General features: G+C 39.5%; 1 protein-coding gene and 1 long non-coding RNA gene across 3 annotated transcripts in view; both read right to left on the reverse strand.

Moving 5' to 3' along the window:
* The window catches only part of spmip7 (sperm microtubule inner protein 7), a 9,403-nt gene extending 2,027 nt beyond the window's left edge, over positions 1–7,376 (reverse strand). The window contains exons 1-8 of one of the 2 annotated variants that reach the window (XM_016665611.1): positions 6,840–7,376; positions 5,492–5,574; positions 4,715–4,800; positions 4,278–4,416; positions 3,434–3,501; positions 3,297–3,338; positions 1,881–1,985; positions 1,693–1,767 (exon numbers count right to left, since the gene is read on the reverse strand). In XM_016665611.1, coding sequence (XP_016521097.1) covers positions 1,693–1,767; positions 1,881–1,985; positions 3,297–3,338; positions 3,434–3,501; positions 4,278–4,416; positions 4,715–4,800; positions 5,492–5,574; positions 6,840–7,137 — 896 coding nt within the window. In that variant the 5' untranslated portion in view covers positions 7,138–7,376. Of the gene's footprint in view, positions 1–1,692; positions 1,768–1,880; positions 1,989–3,296; positions 3,339–3,433; positions 3,502–4,277; positions 4,417–4,714; positions 4,801–5,491; positions 5,575–6,839 lie in introns of both variants that reach the window. The other variant, XM_016665610.1, reaches the window with a different exon arrangement.
* Positions 7,377–11,481: 4,105 nt separating this feature from the next.
* Positions 11,482–12,900, reverse strand: LOC107834374 (uncharacterized). Its single transcript, XR_001660172.1, has 3 exons — positions 12,800–12,900; positions 12,332–12,437; positions 11,482–12,246 (listed from the first exon to the last, which is right to left on the reverse strand). It is a non-coding gene; the product is annotated as an uncharacterized LOC107834374 (long non-coding RNA).
* Between the last annotated feature and the right edge of the window lie 123 nt (positions 12,901–13,023).

Consider the following 13,023-nt stretch of genomic DNA (forward strand, 5'->3'; position numbering starts at 1 on the left):
TTTTTTTTTTTTTTTTTTTTTTTTTTTGGGAAGTTTTATAATTTTTTTTTAAAACCAAAAGTCCCCCCTCTTTTTTTTTTTTTTTACTGATTTTAGGAGAAGTTTTAATGATTTGTTTTAACTCCAAGTGTCCAACCTGTTTATCTTCTTCCTTTGTTTTTTAAGCCTCACTCTTCTTAGTATTTTTAAATAATGTTAAATAATAATTTCTTCTTAACTCACCTGGTTTGATAAAAGTCAAATTAATGAATACAATACAGACAGATGCTGATTCAGATCCTTATATAGGTGGAAGTAATGCCACTTAATTAAACATGCACAAAACAGAAAGATAGAAATACTAAATAATATGACAAGAATGCAAAATAAGACCAATATTTTATGGTTCTTAAATCACAAAGCTATACAAAAAACAACAGGAATAATTGACAAAAGCTAATGTCATTTTTAGTGTTTTTGTCTTGTTGATTTGACCAAATGTGTTTACTTTCTGATCTGTTTATTTGACTATGTCATGATCCGTGTTTCTGTGTATTTATTTTAAGGGTTTTCTGTGTTCAGTTTCTGTCCTGAGTCTCTGTTGTCTCTGCGTCTTCCCGTTGATTGCTTCCCAGGTGTCTAGTTACCTGATTACCCTCCCTGTGTATTTAAGTCCACCTGTTGTCTCTGTCTCTTGTCAAACATACGTCGTATGTCATTTGTCTGCCTGCCATCACAGTAGAACTGTAAAGTCCTGTGTTGGTTTAGCTCTCTTTTTCACTCCTTAGTTTTTCAGTTGCTACCGGTAATTAGCTGTGTGCTAACTCTCTGCTGTGCCGCCTGTTCTGGACTGCTGAGCATCTTCATTAAATCTTATCATCATCTTTATCACAACCTGGGTCCCTGGGTCTCTCCTCACCACCTCGCAACCACCACACATGACAGACTAATTTTATTCTTCTTCTTCTTATTATTATTTTTGCTTTTTACTTTATTTTGTGACCTATTAATGCAGGGATTGGGAAGCACATTCAGAACATTTTTTCTTCCCTGTTTCTCTCAAAATAATATTAATTTCTAAAAATGTTTAAGGTGAGTTAAGTTTTCATTTTAACGTCAATAAAGTTGAAGCCAGCTGTATGACCTCTTGTCGCCCTCTAGTGGAGGTTTGTGATCGGCCAATGTTGACTTTTTGTTGGTTTTCCAGCTCAGGCGGTTGAAGCAGGCACACATAAAATATGTTAGGGAGGAATTTTTACTGAGGTTTTAAAAAAGATGGAGTATTTATCGTTAATTGTCTTTAGTATTAAATGGGACTACAAACATCCAGTGACTTTTACTGAAGGGAAGATTTCCGTTTTAACTTTGTGGAATAAAACGAGTGATCCATATCTGATCTTAAAAAAAATGTAAATCAATCCAAAAAAATTATCTTTTTTTCTTGTTTTTTTTATCAGGCAAATCTGCATGTAATGCACAAAACATAAAATAGTTGTTGCCATTTTAATAAAAGAAAAAAAACCATTTTGTAGCTACTGAGAACTTTCAACAGGACAGTTTTCACCTTTAGTGGTGAAATGTTTGACACCACTGAATTCAGATAACCTTCATGTTTTTGGTCTGTGGGAGGAAGCTGGAGTAAAAGGTCAGGATTTGAACCCAGGACCTTTTTACTGCCAGTGATTTGTAATAATAATAAAGAGTGCTGCTCACCCAGAGATGGAGGCCTCCTCAGCAGCAGGGGGAGCATGGACGCCTTTGCCTGTGAAGCCTGGCATTGTGGTCCGACTGGCACAGAAACAGAAATTAACTCTTACAGGTGTCTGGATATTTCTGTAAGACTAACAAGCTTAATAAATAATAGCACAAGAACAGGTTTTTGGACGCAGCATGAGTCTCACTGCGCTGTCGGTGTGTACGATGGAGTGACGCTCCTCTTCACTGTTAGAGGCTGGAAATCTGCCTCCATGTTGTCAATGTGGTCCATGTTCTCTGAGCCAATCGTTCTGCTGTCAAGACATGAGACCCCGCTTACATTCATTCATTCATTCATTCATTCATTCATTCCCCTCAGGAGTCATTTTCTGACTGATTTTTAGTCTCTAAGGTTTGTGTTGTAGTGTTTGACCTCACAAGGGATTTTTGGTTAACTTGCCAAACATTTTAAGCAAAAGTCAAAAACATCGAGTCTGAACAAACAAGGGAGTGTATGGATTCCAGCACAAGAGGAGATAATCAGAACTGGAAGCTGAAAAGGACCTAAAGTGGAAATTAAGCATGTGATAATAACTCTGTGACACGTTATGTTGGGAAATGCTATAGTGTATTGAGATGTTTCCAAGAACCCTTTTTGATACATTGTCCAGAGATATGATTTTCTATGATTGGACCAATATTTCCTCAGGGTTTGGTTTTCCTGACTTGAGCTGCAGTTTGACATAAAATCTTCACAGTTCAGCTGAAGTTCAGCCTGCAGAGTTTTTACTCCTGAAGCATCGACACACCAGCACCTCGAAGACGACCGCAGGATTCAAACCTGTGTGGGAAAAACTGCTGGATTTCAAACCTAATGGGATTACCTCCAGTGGATCTGAAGGTGGTCAGACACTACAGGATCTTCACATCTTCTTAAGCTTTTCAGCCAGATTGAGATCTGGACTTTGACTGGTCCACAGCTACACTTGATTCTTCTCTTGTTCAGACCTTCTGTTGTAAATCTGCTGCTATATTTGGAGTCTGTGTTTTATTTTAACACGTTTTAGACCAGATTTGACTCTGCTTTGGTGTAAAGGGGAGTTCATTCTTGACTTAAATTAAACACATTCAGTAACAGCAAACCAAGCCTTTTTGAACAAAACCATATTTGGTTTTCTCCAAATATACTCTGTGCATCATAACCAAACATCTCTTCTGTTATTTAAAACATGTTTACAGAAATATTTTTGTTCATCAAGATGTAACTTTGCAAACGTAAGTCCATTGCTGTTTCCTTCTAAAGATTCATTACAGAAACTTTCCCTTGAATTGTTCCAACAAATCTTACTTATTCAGACTTTTTCTTATTTTCCTGCCATTAACTGAAGCACAAAGAATCCAACATGGACTTTTGGAAAGAGCAGCATCTTGTAAATATTCTGTGAAAAGATGGATTTCAAGCTGTCTGGAAGTGGGTAGCAACAGGTCTTTGCTTCACTAAGATCTTGTGCATTGATTAGCAGCACCTGGCTGCTGCTTTTCCTCTTAAAGTCAGTGAAAGCAGCAGGAATGTACCTTGTTTTCCCCATTTTCAGCCCTCATAGTAATCCCCAAAAACTCACGTAAATGAAGGGATTTGACCTGATCTTGCATATCTGCTGCAGCTGCAGGAAAAGCAAAACAAACAAAAACACTTCTGTTGGATTTCTGATTGAAATGAACTCAGAAACACAGACTCCACCAAAAACTGAAAGCGTACAATGAAATGGGTTTCCTGGCGTCGTTCCTGCGTCGAAGTTGTCGCCGGTTCCACTCAGCGCCTGCAGACTGGAGACGCACAGCAACAATCAATCTGAGAGCAGCATCTGACTGCAGAAACATCTTACTCTGACAAACAAACCACTGATTTAGAAGAATGAAAATAAACACAGGCGCTGATTTGCTTAAAATGTTTTTAAAATACTGTTTTGAGAAATTGGGGCCAGATTAGGTCAACTTTTCATTTCTACATCATGATTTAGTAGTTTAAAACAGTTTAGAAAAAATGTTTTTGTCTTTTTTATATAAAGTAAATACAAAATAAGAAAAAAAAAATATTCTCCCTCATTTTAATTACACTGCAAATACACAAAATATGAGTATTGTTGGTCTAATTTCTTGTACAAATGTCTGAGTACACTTGAAAAAAGATAAAACTGACTATCAGTAACTTTTCAGGAAGACAGGTTATAGTTTTAAATAAACAATTCCATTAATATTGATTGAAAAAAGTAATAGATCCACTGGCAAACTCAAAAGAAAACTTATTTTTAAAGACAAGTGAAATAATCTGCCAGTGGAACTTTTTAAATCAATACTAAATGAATTATTTACGTTAAAAGAACTCCCATATCTTGCTAAAAATATTTGTAAGTTTGTTTTGTTTTAATTCAAGTGTACAAAGACATTTGCAGTGTAAACTAGATTATTTCTATTAAATAGCCTCAAGCTAATTACAGAGCAACAGATATTCAGTTTTTCGGTGCTCCGGCCCTTTAAGAGAAAGGAGTGAAGTAAAAATGGAGGAATGGTTTAGATGTGATGTCAGTCAGGACAGAGCTCACCTGCCACAGCTGAGGCCTGCTGCTGTAGCGCCGTGATGAGGTCCGCTCGCTCACAGGGTCGGCCCGGCGCTCCAGGGTCGCTCCAGCTGCATTTGGGGATCTCGAGAACTTCATTCCCCAGTTCACCTCCTCATAGCTCCTGTCAGGACAGTTCAGGGTATCGGTTTGGGTTTGTTTCCCCTCTTTCATTGCATAATCTCAATAGGCAGCCTGAGACGATCTGATTCTGCTCCATTTCATCTGCATGGTTTCTCTGCGCAGCTCTTAACGTGAACAGAGGCCACAAGGTTTGCTGATGACATCACTGGAGCGCAGGATTTAACCTATTCACTCTGGATTACTCCAAGGCAGAATGACACTCTGCAGGCTTTACATAATGGCGCGTGTGGGAGGGGAGCTTTGTTTGGCTTTATTATTAGATGTCACTGTTTTCTGACCTCTGAGTGGAAGAAGTGTAAATGTGGCGTCGGAGCGCCGCTGAGTCATCGCTGCACGAGCAGCAGGCCGACGAAGAGGAGGAGGCCTGATGGAGAAGAAAGTTTAGTGGAGGAAGATCACCAGAGGTTCAGAAAGAGAAGTACAGTCTGTTCACAAAACAGAAGAGAGGAAGGATGATGGTCATCCATCCATCCATCCATCCATCCATCCATCCATCCATCCATCCATCCATCCATCCATCCATCCATCCATCCATCCATCCATNCTGATGGAGAAGAAAGTTTAGTGGAGGAAGATCACCAGAGGTTCAGAAAGAGAAGTACAGTCTGTTCACAAAACAGAAGAGAGGAAGGATGATGGCCATCCATCCATCCATCCATCCATCCATCCATCCATCCATCCATCCATCCATCCATCCATCCATCCATCCATCCATCCATCCATCCCTTACCTTTCTAGTCAGTGATCTACAGATTTTTCTCCTGATAACTTCAGTTATAATATTCAACATAAAAATCATAAATCAGGAAATGTTCTCAAAGTGAACCACCTGGCTGACGATGTTTTATGGATAATACTTCACTCCAGCTATAAAACACAAGTCATTAATTCAACATTGCAGTAAAAAAAAAAAAAAACTAAACTGTGAAGTGTGACCATCAATTGAAAAAGAGGCTGAATGTCAGGAGTTAATGAACATTTTGGATTATTCAGTTTCTCCATCTGACAACAAAAACACATTTCAGAGCTGGAGAGCCGGTTTGGTCATTACTCACCAGATGCCCGGCGTGTTTTTCAGGGAGGCTGCAGAGCGTTGCTGCTGTCCTCTGTGACTGAGTGGGAACGGCTGAACCTTGGACTGACACAACAGCGTTCAAGTTTCAGCACCAAACGTGAATCATGATCATAGACTGAGCTCAGATCAAAGAAATGCTTAAAATCAGGGACAACGTCTCACCAAATTATACAAGGTCTTAAAATGTAACCTTTAGCTGAGGTTTAATAAATAAAAACTAAAATTGCCCTAAAGTCTTGTTTTTGCTCTTTGCTGCTGTTTTAAATTCTGACAGTGAAGCAGCCATTAGCTGTAATGGCTGTGATTACAGGTGAACGCTAACGGAGAGCCAGTGGATTGTTGCTTTTTCAGCCCAATTATGTGTCTCTATACCATTTCATTTGCATTCCCACTCTGCAGTTCCACTTTACATTAATAATGTCTTGTTAGTGTGGATTTTAGACTTTAAAAAGTTTTTAAAAAGAAGGAACATTTGTATTTCTTATTTTTTACAACTTTTAGAAGGTTTGAAGCAAAGGTGAATCGCTGCACTAAACCACCAACAACTGATTATAAATCTGTCATTATTTTACAATAGATATCTAAAACCTAATCTAAATTATTTCACCACCCAGTCTTGATTTTGTTGTTGCATCAGTAATCCTCCTGGAGTCACAGAAAATACTCCAACTCTGTACTTAAGCAAAATACAAATAAATAAAAAGTACAACTCTAATGATCAATGCTGCAGATAGTCCATGTTTTCACACATGGATTTGTGAATTTCAGGGATGACCTACAAAGTTAAGTACCTTTAACTCAAATAAAAAATATGGATAATTATACCTTTAAAGATTTTATTTAAAACAAATCAAAATGTGTTATTTTAACTGCAGAAAATACATTCAAGTGAAAGTTATGCACAGAGAAATGTACATTAGACACACCTAACACAGGATCGTTTCCACTGACGTTTCAACTGGTCAACAGTCCACAGTTAAAAAATACAATACATTCAAGTTTTTTATGGATTATTAGTGAACAATATTTCAGTTTCCTGACACCTTTTCTAAAACTTGGACCCAAAGGTTATTTTTTGATGTTGCGATATTGTCTGTAAATCTGAAAATGTCTGTGCATCTGCACCAAGTGTGTAATCTGTCACTTTCCATCACCATTTAAAAAACACATTAAAGATGGAAAATATTCAGTTAATGAGACCTGTGATATGATGTGAATGTACATGAAACACAACTTTATAGAAATGCAGTGGAGTAGAAAAGCAGAAAGTAAAGCACAGATGTAAAGTAACAAAGTGTTTGCACTCCACTGGTTAGGTCTGCACTAACCTGAAAGGCTGGCAGTTGTTTGAGGCCTTTTCCTGAGCCACTGTGAAAACGGATCTATGAACTCTGTCCGGCTTTGGATCCCAAGCTGCACTCTGGCTCCTGCGCTCAGATGGCCGCTGCAGGGGTCCAGCAGGGGGACATCGTCTCTAAACGGAGCCAGGGCAACGGGCTTCTGAGAGGCCACACGTCCAGTTCCCGGCTCATCCCTCCTTCCTGCTCTGCACAGACCAGAGCTCAGCCTGTTGATCACTTTTATCTCTGTGGGAAGAGACGAGAAGGGGTTCGAAGCTGCAGCCATGCTACAGGATGTTTTGTTTCAGGCGTTGCCTGGAGACTGTTGTTGTTTTCTGCTCTGATCAAATGACATGCGGAGAGGCCGTGAAGATGCTGCTGCACATGCGATGCATACAAACACCTCAGATCGAACCGCTCAGGCAACCACCTAGAAAATACATTAAATGGACTCACATTTAGTCAAACCAACACTAAACCCTTCTTCCATACTAAATACCATCTTTTGACTGCAATACGCAGAACATTCAGTATGTCTATATGGCCTATCTATGCTCTGATGATCAAAATGTTATTTTATCTTGCTAATCAAGGAACTTGCTAAGCTTGTGATCATAACTCTGAAATAGAAACATGTCATTTTTCGGCAGAAAGATAACACATGAAGTAGTAACCACTTCTAGATAGTTTTATCTGCAACTGCAAGATCTCTGGTGATTAAAGGATGATGTAGTAAAAATAATCTGTCATTTCTGTTAACAGAAAAATGTGTGACGTCTGACCTGGAAGAAAGAAACGAAAAAGACACAAAAAAGACCCAATAAATGTTCTGCTGAACAATCTGGTCCAATTTGGTGGAGTAATAATTTTTACTTGCATGGCACACTTTGTTATTCTTGTTTTGATATATTTTATAATCAATAAGTTTCTCTCCATACCGACAATTTTATGTCAGAAAAGGCATCTTCCCGTCAGTTCCATCATGGTGGTTCAGTCATGGCCAGTTGCATTTGATTTATTATCATTTCATCATTTATTATCATTTGTGTTTTTTCTGATACTATCATTTTCAGGTTTTTCCCTTATGTTCCTTTTGCTTTCACCTCATCCTGCCCATCTTTTTATAGTTTACTCATTTACCTTCCCAGCTGTAACAACTCACCTCTAATTAGCTCTTCCCGTTTCTTTTGTGACTAGCTGCGTTTTATTTACCATATAATTGCGCAACTTGACATTTAGAAAATAAATGCTCTCAATGGAAACACGGATATTTTGACAACTGTTTTCTTTAAAAAGTTTTCCCGCATCAAAATTGGTTTATTTAACAAAACTGCAATGAAAGCCTATTTTGCACTCCGCTGGAATCACATGATCAACAACCGGATGTTGTCATTGGCGCAAACCACGAAGAAGACGGCAGGAAGTGGTAGGAGGATCGTGGTGCGGCATGTGCTTTAATAAGTTATTGTGTGAAAAAAACATATTTTGCTGTTTTTAATTGTGTTTCTTGTATAATGGAAAGAGCGCAGTCAAAATTGTTTTTCAACAATTTGAATATTGACAAGTTTTGTCAATATTCGCTGTAACGGAAACGCAGCTGCCTCCTTTCAGTGTTCCTAAGCTTCTCTGTTTCTTCTGCTGTTTTGCTTTTGTTTGTTTAATCAACCATTTTAAAATGGACGTTAGTGTGATTAGAATTAATATAATTATTGATTTTTGTGTAATTAATTAACAACAAAACCACAGTCTAACATGCTACGAACCATCTCCATCTGTATCTTTGAGTAGGTCAGACTGATCAAGTTTTGTATAGTTTAACGTCGCCCATCAGTTCTGCTACACCGTGTGTGTTTGATCTGCTGCAGCTGTTATATTTCCACAACCTGCAGCGACTAATGTATCATAGTGAGGAAAATGTGTTGCAGTGAGGAGCAATTATTATCCACAGAAAGCTGCGACACAAAAATGTGTTTTGGTGGCAAATGATAAACATAAGGTTTGACCCTGCCTCGGGGTTGTTATATTTTATTTATTTTTTTTTTGTCCGGCATTTTTTAAGGTGTCTGCCGTTTCTCCGCGTGACCACTAGATGGCGTAATAGAGCCTGTGTGGTGAATAACGCCAGAGGTTAATCTGTGCATGCTGCTCTGCTGTTCAGTCATTAAAATGCGGTGCACAGGTATCAATTTTATTAAAATAAAAATGATTAAGCAACTCCAGTATCCATCAGGTTCCTCCCCAAACAAATGTGAAAATGAGTTTTCAAACGAGCTGGTGTTGGCTGAAAGAACAACTTCAAATATGAGCTGTTTGTAAAGTCCTGAACGTACTAAATGGAAAATATGTAAATTGCATGAAGGCAAAAAGAGTTTTTAAGCAAAGGGAGTAATCTGGTGAGGAGCGAGCTTGAAAGAGCCGTCTTCCAGTCAACCAAGCAAGGAAACAAAAATATTATATGCCTCTCTGTCTACTAATTAGTCTGCTTTTGTTGTGTGAAATTAGTAGAAATGGAGTAAATATGCAGTTTAAGCATATAGGTGCGGGAAAAGGCGTGAGCCCCCGCCGTGCGTGGCTGGTGAAGGCCGGCTGATTGGTGGCATTCTTCTCTGGAGGTGTTTGTTTTAAAGTTAATGTGTCAGAGGCGATGATGGTGATGCATGCTGATAGACGAGGTTTTTTCCCCCTTATTTTTTAACTCGAGCCTTCATTAGCAAATGTAAACACCCAAGAGCTGTTGAAAAGGGGGAGTAAAAATAGCCTAATTAGAGTTATTCTGATAACTGAGTTGTGAATATGCCCACAACTCCCACACAATGCCCCCCCTCACCCAAACACACACACACACACACCTCACACACCTCACACAAGAGAGCAGAGCAGCAGGGATCAAATGCAGCCCATTTTAAATCATTCTTCAAATAAAAACTAAACACTTATTTGCGTCAGTGAAGGAGTTTATAAGAAGTCTGAGACAAATTCTTTGAATGAAAATGGCTCCAGAAATCCAAAGGTTTCAAAGTCCACTATTCCAAATTCTGCATTCATCTTATTGTTTTGCTGTTCTGCTTTAAATCTCATCTTCTGTTACATTTTGTAAAGCAGCCTAAGTCAGAGTTGACTGTTTTCTTTTCCTTTTTCAGAGGATCAGACATTCCTGGAGTCATTACAGACCTTGTTACTTTCCCCTGTGTTATTAGTCAGCTTGTCTGCCATTCTCCAGACTTCTCCACCATCTCAGAAATTATTTAAATCTCAAATCTTGCCCACGGTGCAAAGCAGCAGCAGCCACTAATTTGCACAGGCTGAATTCATCTGAGAGAAACTGTTGCTCCAGATTGAGAGGCGTTGTTGTTGCAGCTGCTGCTGCAGAGAACCAACAAAGCCCAGATGAAGCTGTGAATGTGTAGTTCTGTTCATCTGAATCTGAGCAGTTCTGGGTTTGGTTTACATGCCGAGGTCTGTTCCTCTGCTGGAAGGTTCACAGTACAGAGAGTTGGATCAGTTTCAAAAACTGAGCTGCAGGAAAAGTGATGCAGTGGCTCTTTAAGGGACTGAAGTGGAGGATTTAAAAAGCAGCACATTCTGAAAGTTTCAGGCTCTAATTTGGTAATGCAGAGATCCATAACTCAGAGGGGAGAGGCTGTTGGCTGAATCACGCACATTATGGAAGAGTGTCAAGAAGAAAGTGATTCTTTAAAGAAGGCTTTTAGAAGAACAGTGCTCCAGGCAGTTTAGACCAAAATTAAGCTTCAACACAGTAAAATATGGCAGTGGCTGCATCATCCTGTGGGAATTCTGTTGTTCAGTGGAGACAGGGAAGCAGATCAGGCTCAATGGGAAAATGGATGGAGCTAAATCGAGGACAATATTGAAAGAAAACTTCAGAATGAGATGGTTTAAACTAAAGCATTTTCATGTGTTAGAATGGCATAGTCAAAGTCCAGACTTAAAACAAATTGAGAATCTTTGGTAACACAACAAAACTGATGTTTACAGATTGCCTCATATGCAGACCTTCTCAGCTGGTGGAGTGATGACCATAAACATCCCTGAAAATTTGATAAGTATTAATTCAGGTGGGGCTGAGCCCAAATGCTTGCCACACTTTTAAGATTTTTACTTCTCTCTCCTTTCATACATATACAAATGTGTAACATATTTCAAAAAGACCAAAAACATATTAAAATGTGTTTTAAGTAAACAGTTCACAGGTTCTCCGACTTGATAAATACAACCTGAGGTAAAAGTTTAAAAAGTTTTATTTATTAGTGATAATAAAATACTAAACAGTTTTCCTTCAGTTGCCCAAACTTTCCAAAAACAAATTACTCAACACAAGAACAAAGGAAAAAAAAATCTTCTTGTGACTTTTGGTCATTGCAAATCAAAGCATATTCATGTACTGTAATGGACTAGTCAAAGTCCAGACTTCAATCCAATTCAGAATTTGTGAAAATCTGGCAAATTGATCTCAGATACGCTCTGTCCAATCTAACTTGGTTTTGCAAAGAATAAAAACAAAACATCTGCAGTCGTAAAGTTTTATGATTTGAGTGGAAATTCAAGGACATGCCGCACTTTTCAGAATTTCACAATGATCTATATCATACATCTAATTAAAATGCATTCAAGATTATGATTTGACTGAATAAGCAAAGGCCAATGTGGTACCAGTAGATTTAAATGAGACTCTGTAAGAACCAATCAGAACCAGACATGTCATCATAACTGAAGTTTTAACAACGAGCCTCATCTGCGCTTCATTTCATTACGTAAAGCGCGCGCTGCCAGCTCCCCGTCCGTTTGTCTTGTCAAACGATGATAACGCAAGAGTTTATTAATAGCATAAAGGCCCCGAGGTGCGGATCAGGGGTCACACGCATCACGCTGTAAAAGACAGACAATTGATTACTGTCCAATGAGCGCGCATGCATAAGACTGGCCGGCACGCGCTCGGTCTCATGCCGCGCGTGGCACCTTCAACCATTTGGAAAAATCCAAGCAGAGCGTAGAAGAAGCTGGAGAGTGGCCCCGGGCCTCGGTGCAGCGCTGCCTCGCTGCCCTCGGTGGCTCCAGCTCCCCGCTTGTCACACTCACTTAGCTCAGCGGAGTAATGAATCCGCCGCTGTGCATTTTTCATGAGGGAGGCTGGGGAGGAAAGTCTGCTCCTTATGATGCCTTTAATATGGAAGTCTTCACACGCCGCGCCCCGCAGCGCCCCCTGCGGGCTTCCAGGAGCCTGCATGATGTTTAATGTTAACATTCCCCCAGGGGGGAGTCAGCACGGCGCAATGTCACTTTCAGTGATGAATATGTTGACTGCAGCGCGCGCACACTCTGCTGGAGATCAGAACCGGGTTTGGATTGAACACCTGCTTCAATCTGGAGGGAGATACTGGAAATAAATGGTAGAGTCAGCCAGTTAATCGCTGCGACTTTCCAGAAACGGTGAATTATTCAGAATGAAAGGGAGATGAGACCATTTAAATTGGATTTGCAGTTTGGACTGGATTTCTAGAACCTGGGAAAGATGGCGGCTCTGCACTGGAAGCCATTACTGGGCAGCTCAGCTGGAAGAAAGGCCCACTGATGGAGGAGGGACAGAAAGAGGGAGGGAGAGGAGATTTAAAATATAAAGAGCGAAACAAAGCAGAAAATCACAACAGAAAACATAAACACAACGGTTACGTGGAAGGAAGGAAGGAAGGAAGGAAGGAAGGAAGGAAGGAAGGAAGGAAGGAGAAAAATGAAGGAACTGAAGAATGAAGGGAGTATTCATTCTTTAAGGAAGGGGAAAGAAGGAAGGATGAAGAATAGTATGAATATAAAACCAAATATAAAGGAAGATTTTCTCAAGCATGGATGAATAATAAAAGCAACTCCAGGTATATTTTTGATGAGGGAATAAGATTATAACATGATATAGAGCTCAAAATAGTCGATTTTACCTGATATTACCTCTTTAATGTTCCTGTTCCTCTAGACCAGGGGTGTCAAACTCAGTTTCACTGAGGGCCACTTCAGCATATTGGCCCCCCTCAACGGGCCACATTGACGGTACAGATCAGGAGGGCATCCCTGCTAAAACACCCCAGACAGAAGGCTGACTTCCCTCATTCAGTTCTGTAGAGGCTTATAATGAGTCAATGGTCCAGGTGTGTTAGAGAAGGAA

The sequence above is a fragment of the Poecilia formosa genome, unplaced genomic scaffold, assembly GCF_000485575.1.
Source record: "Poecilia formosa unplaced genomic scaffold, Poecilia_formosa-5.1.2 Scaffold599, whole genome shotgun sequence".
NCBI classification, from domain to species: domain Eukaryota; kingdom Metazoa; phylum Chordata; class Actinopteri; order Cyprinodontiformes; family Poeciliidae; genus Poecilia; species Poecilia formosa.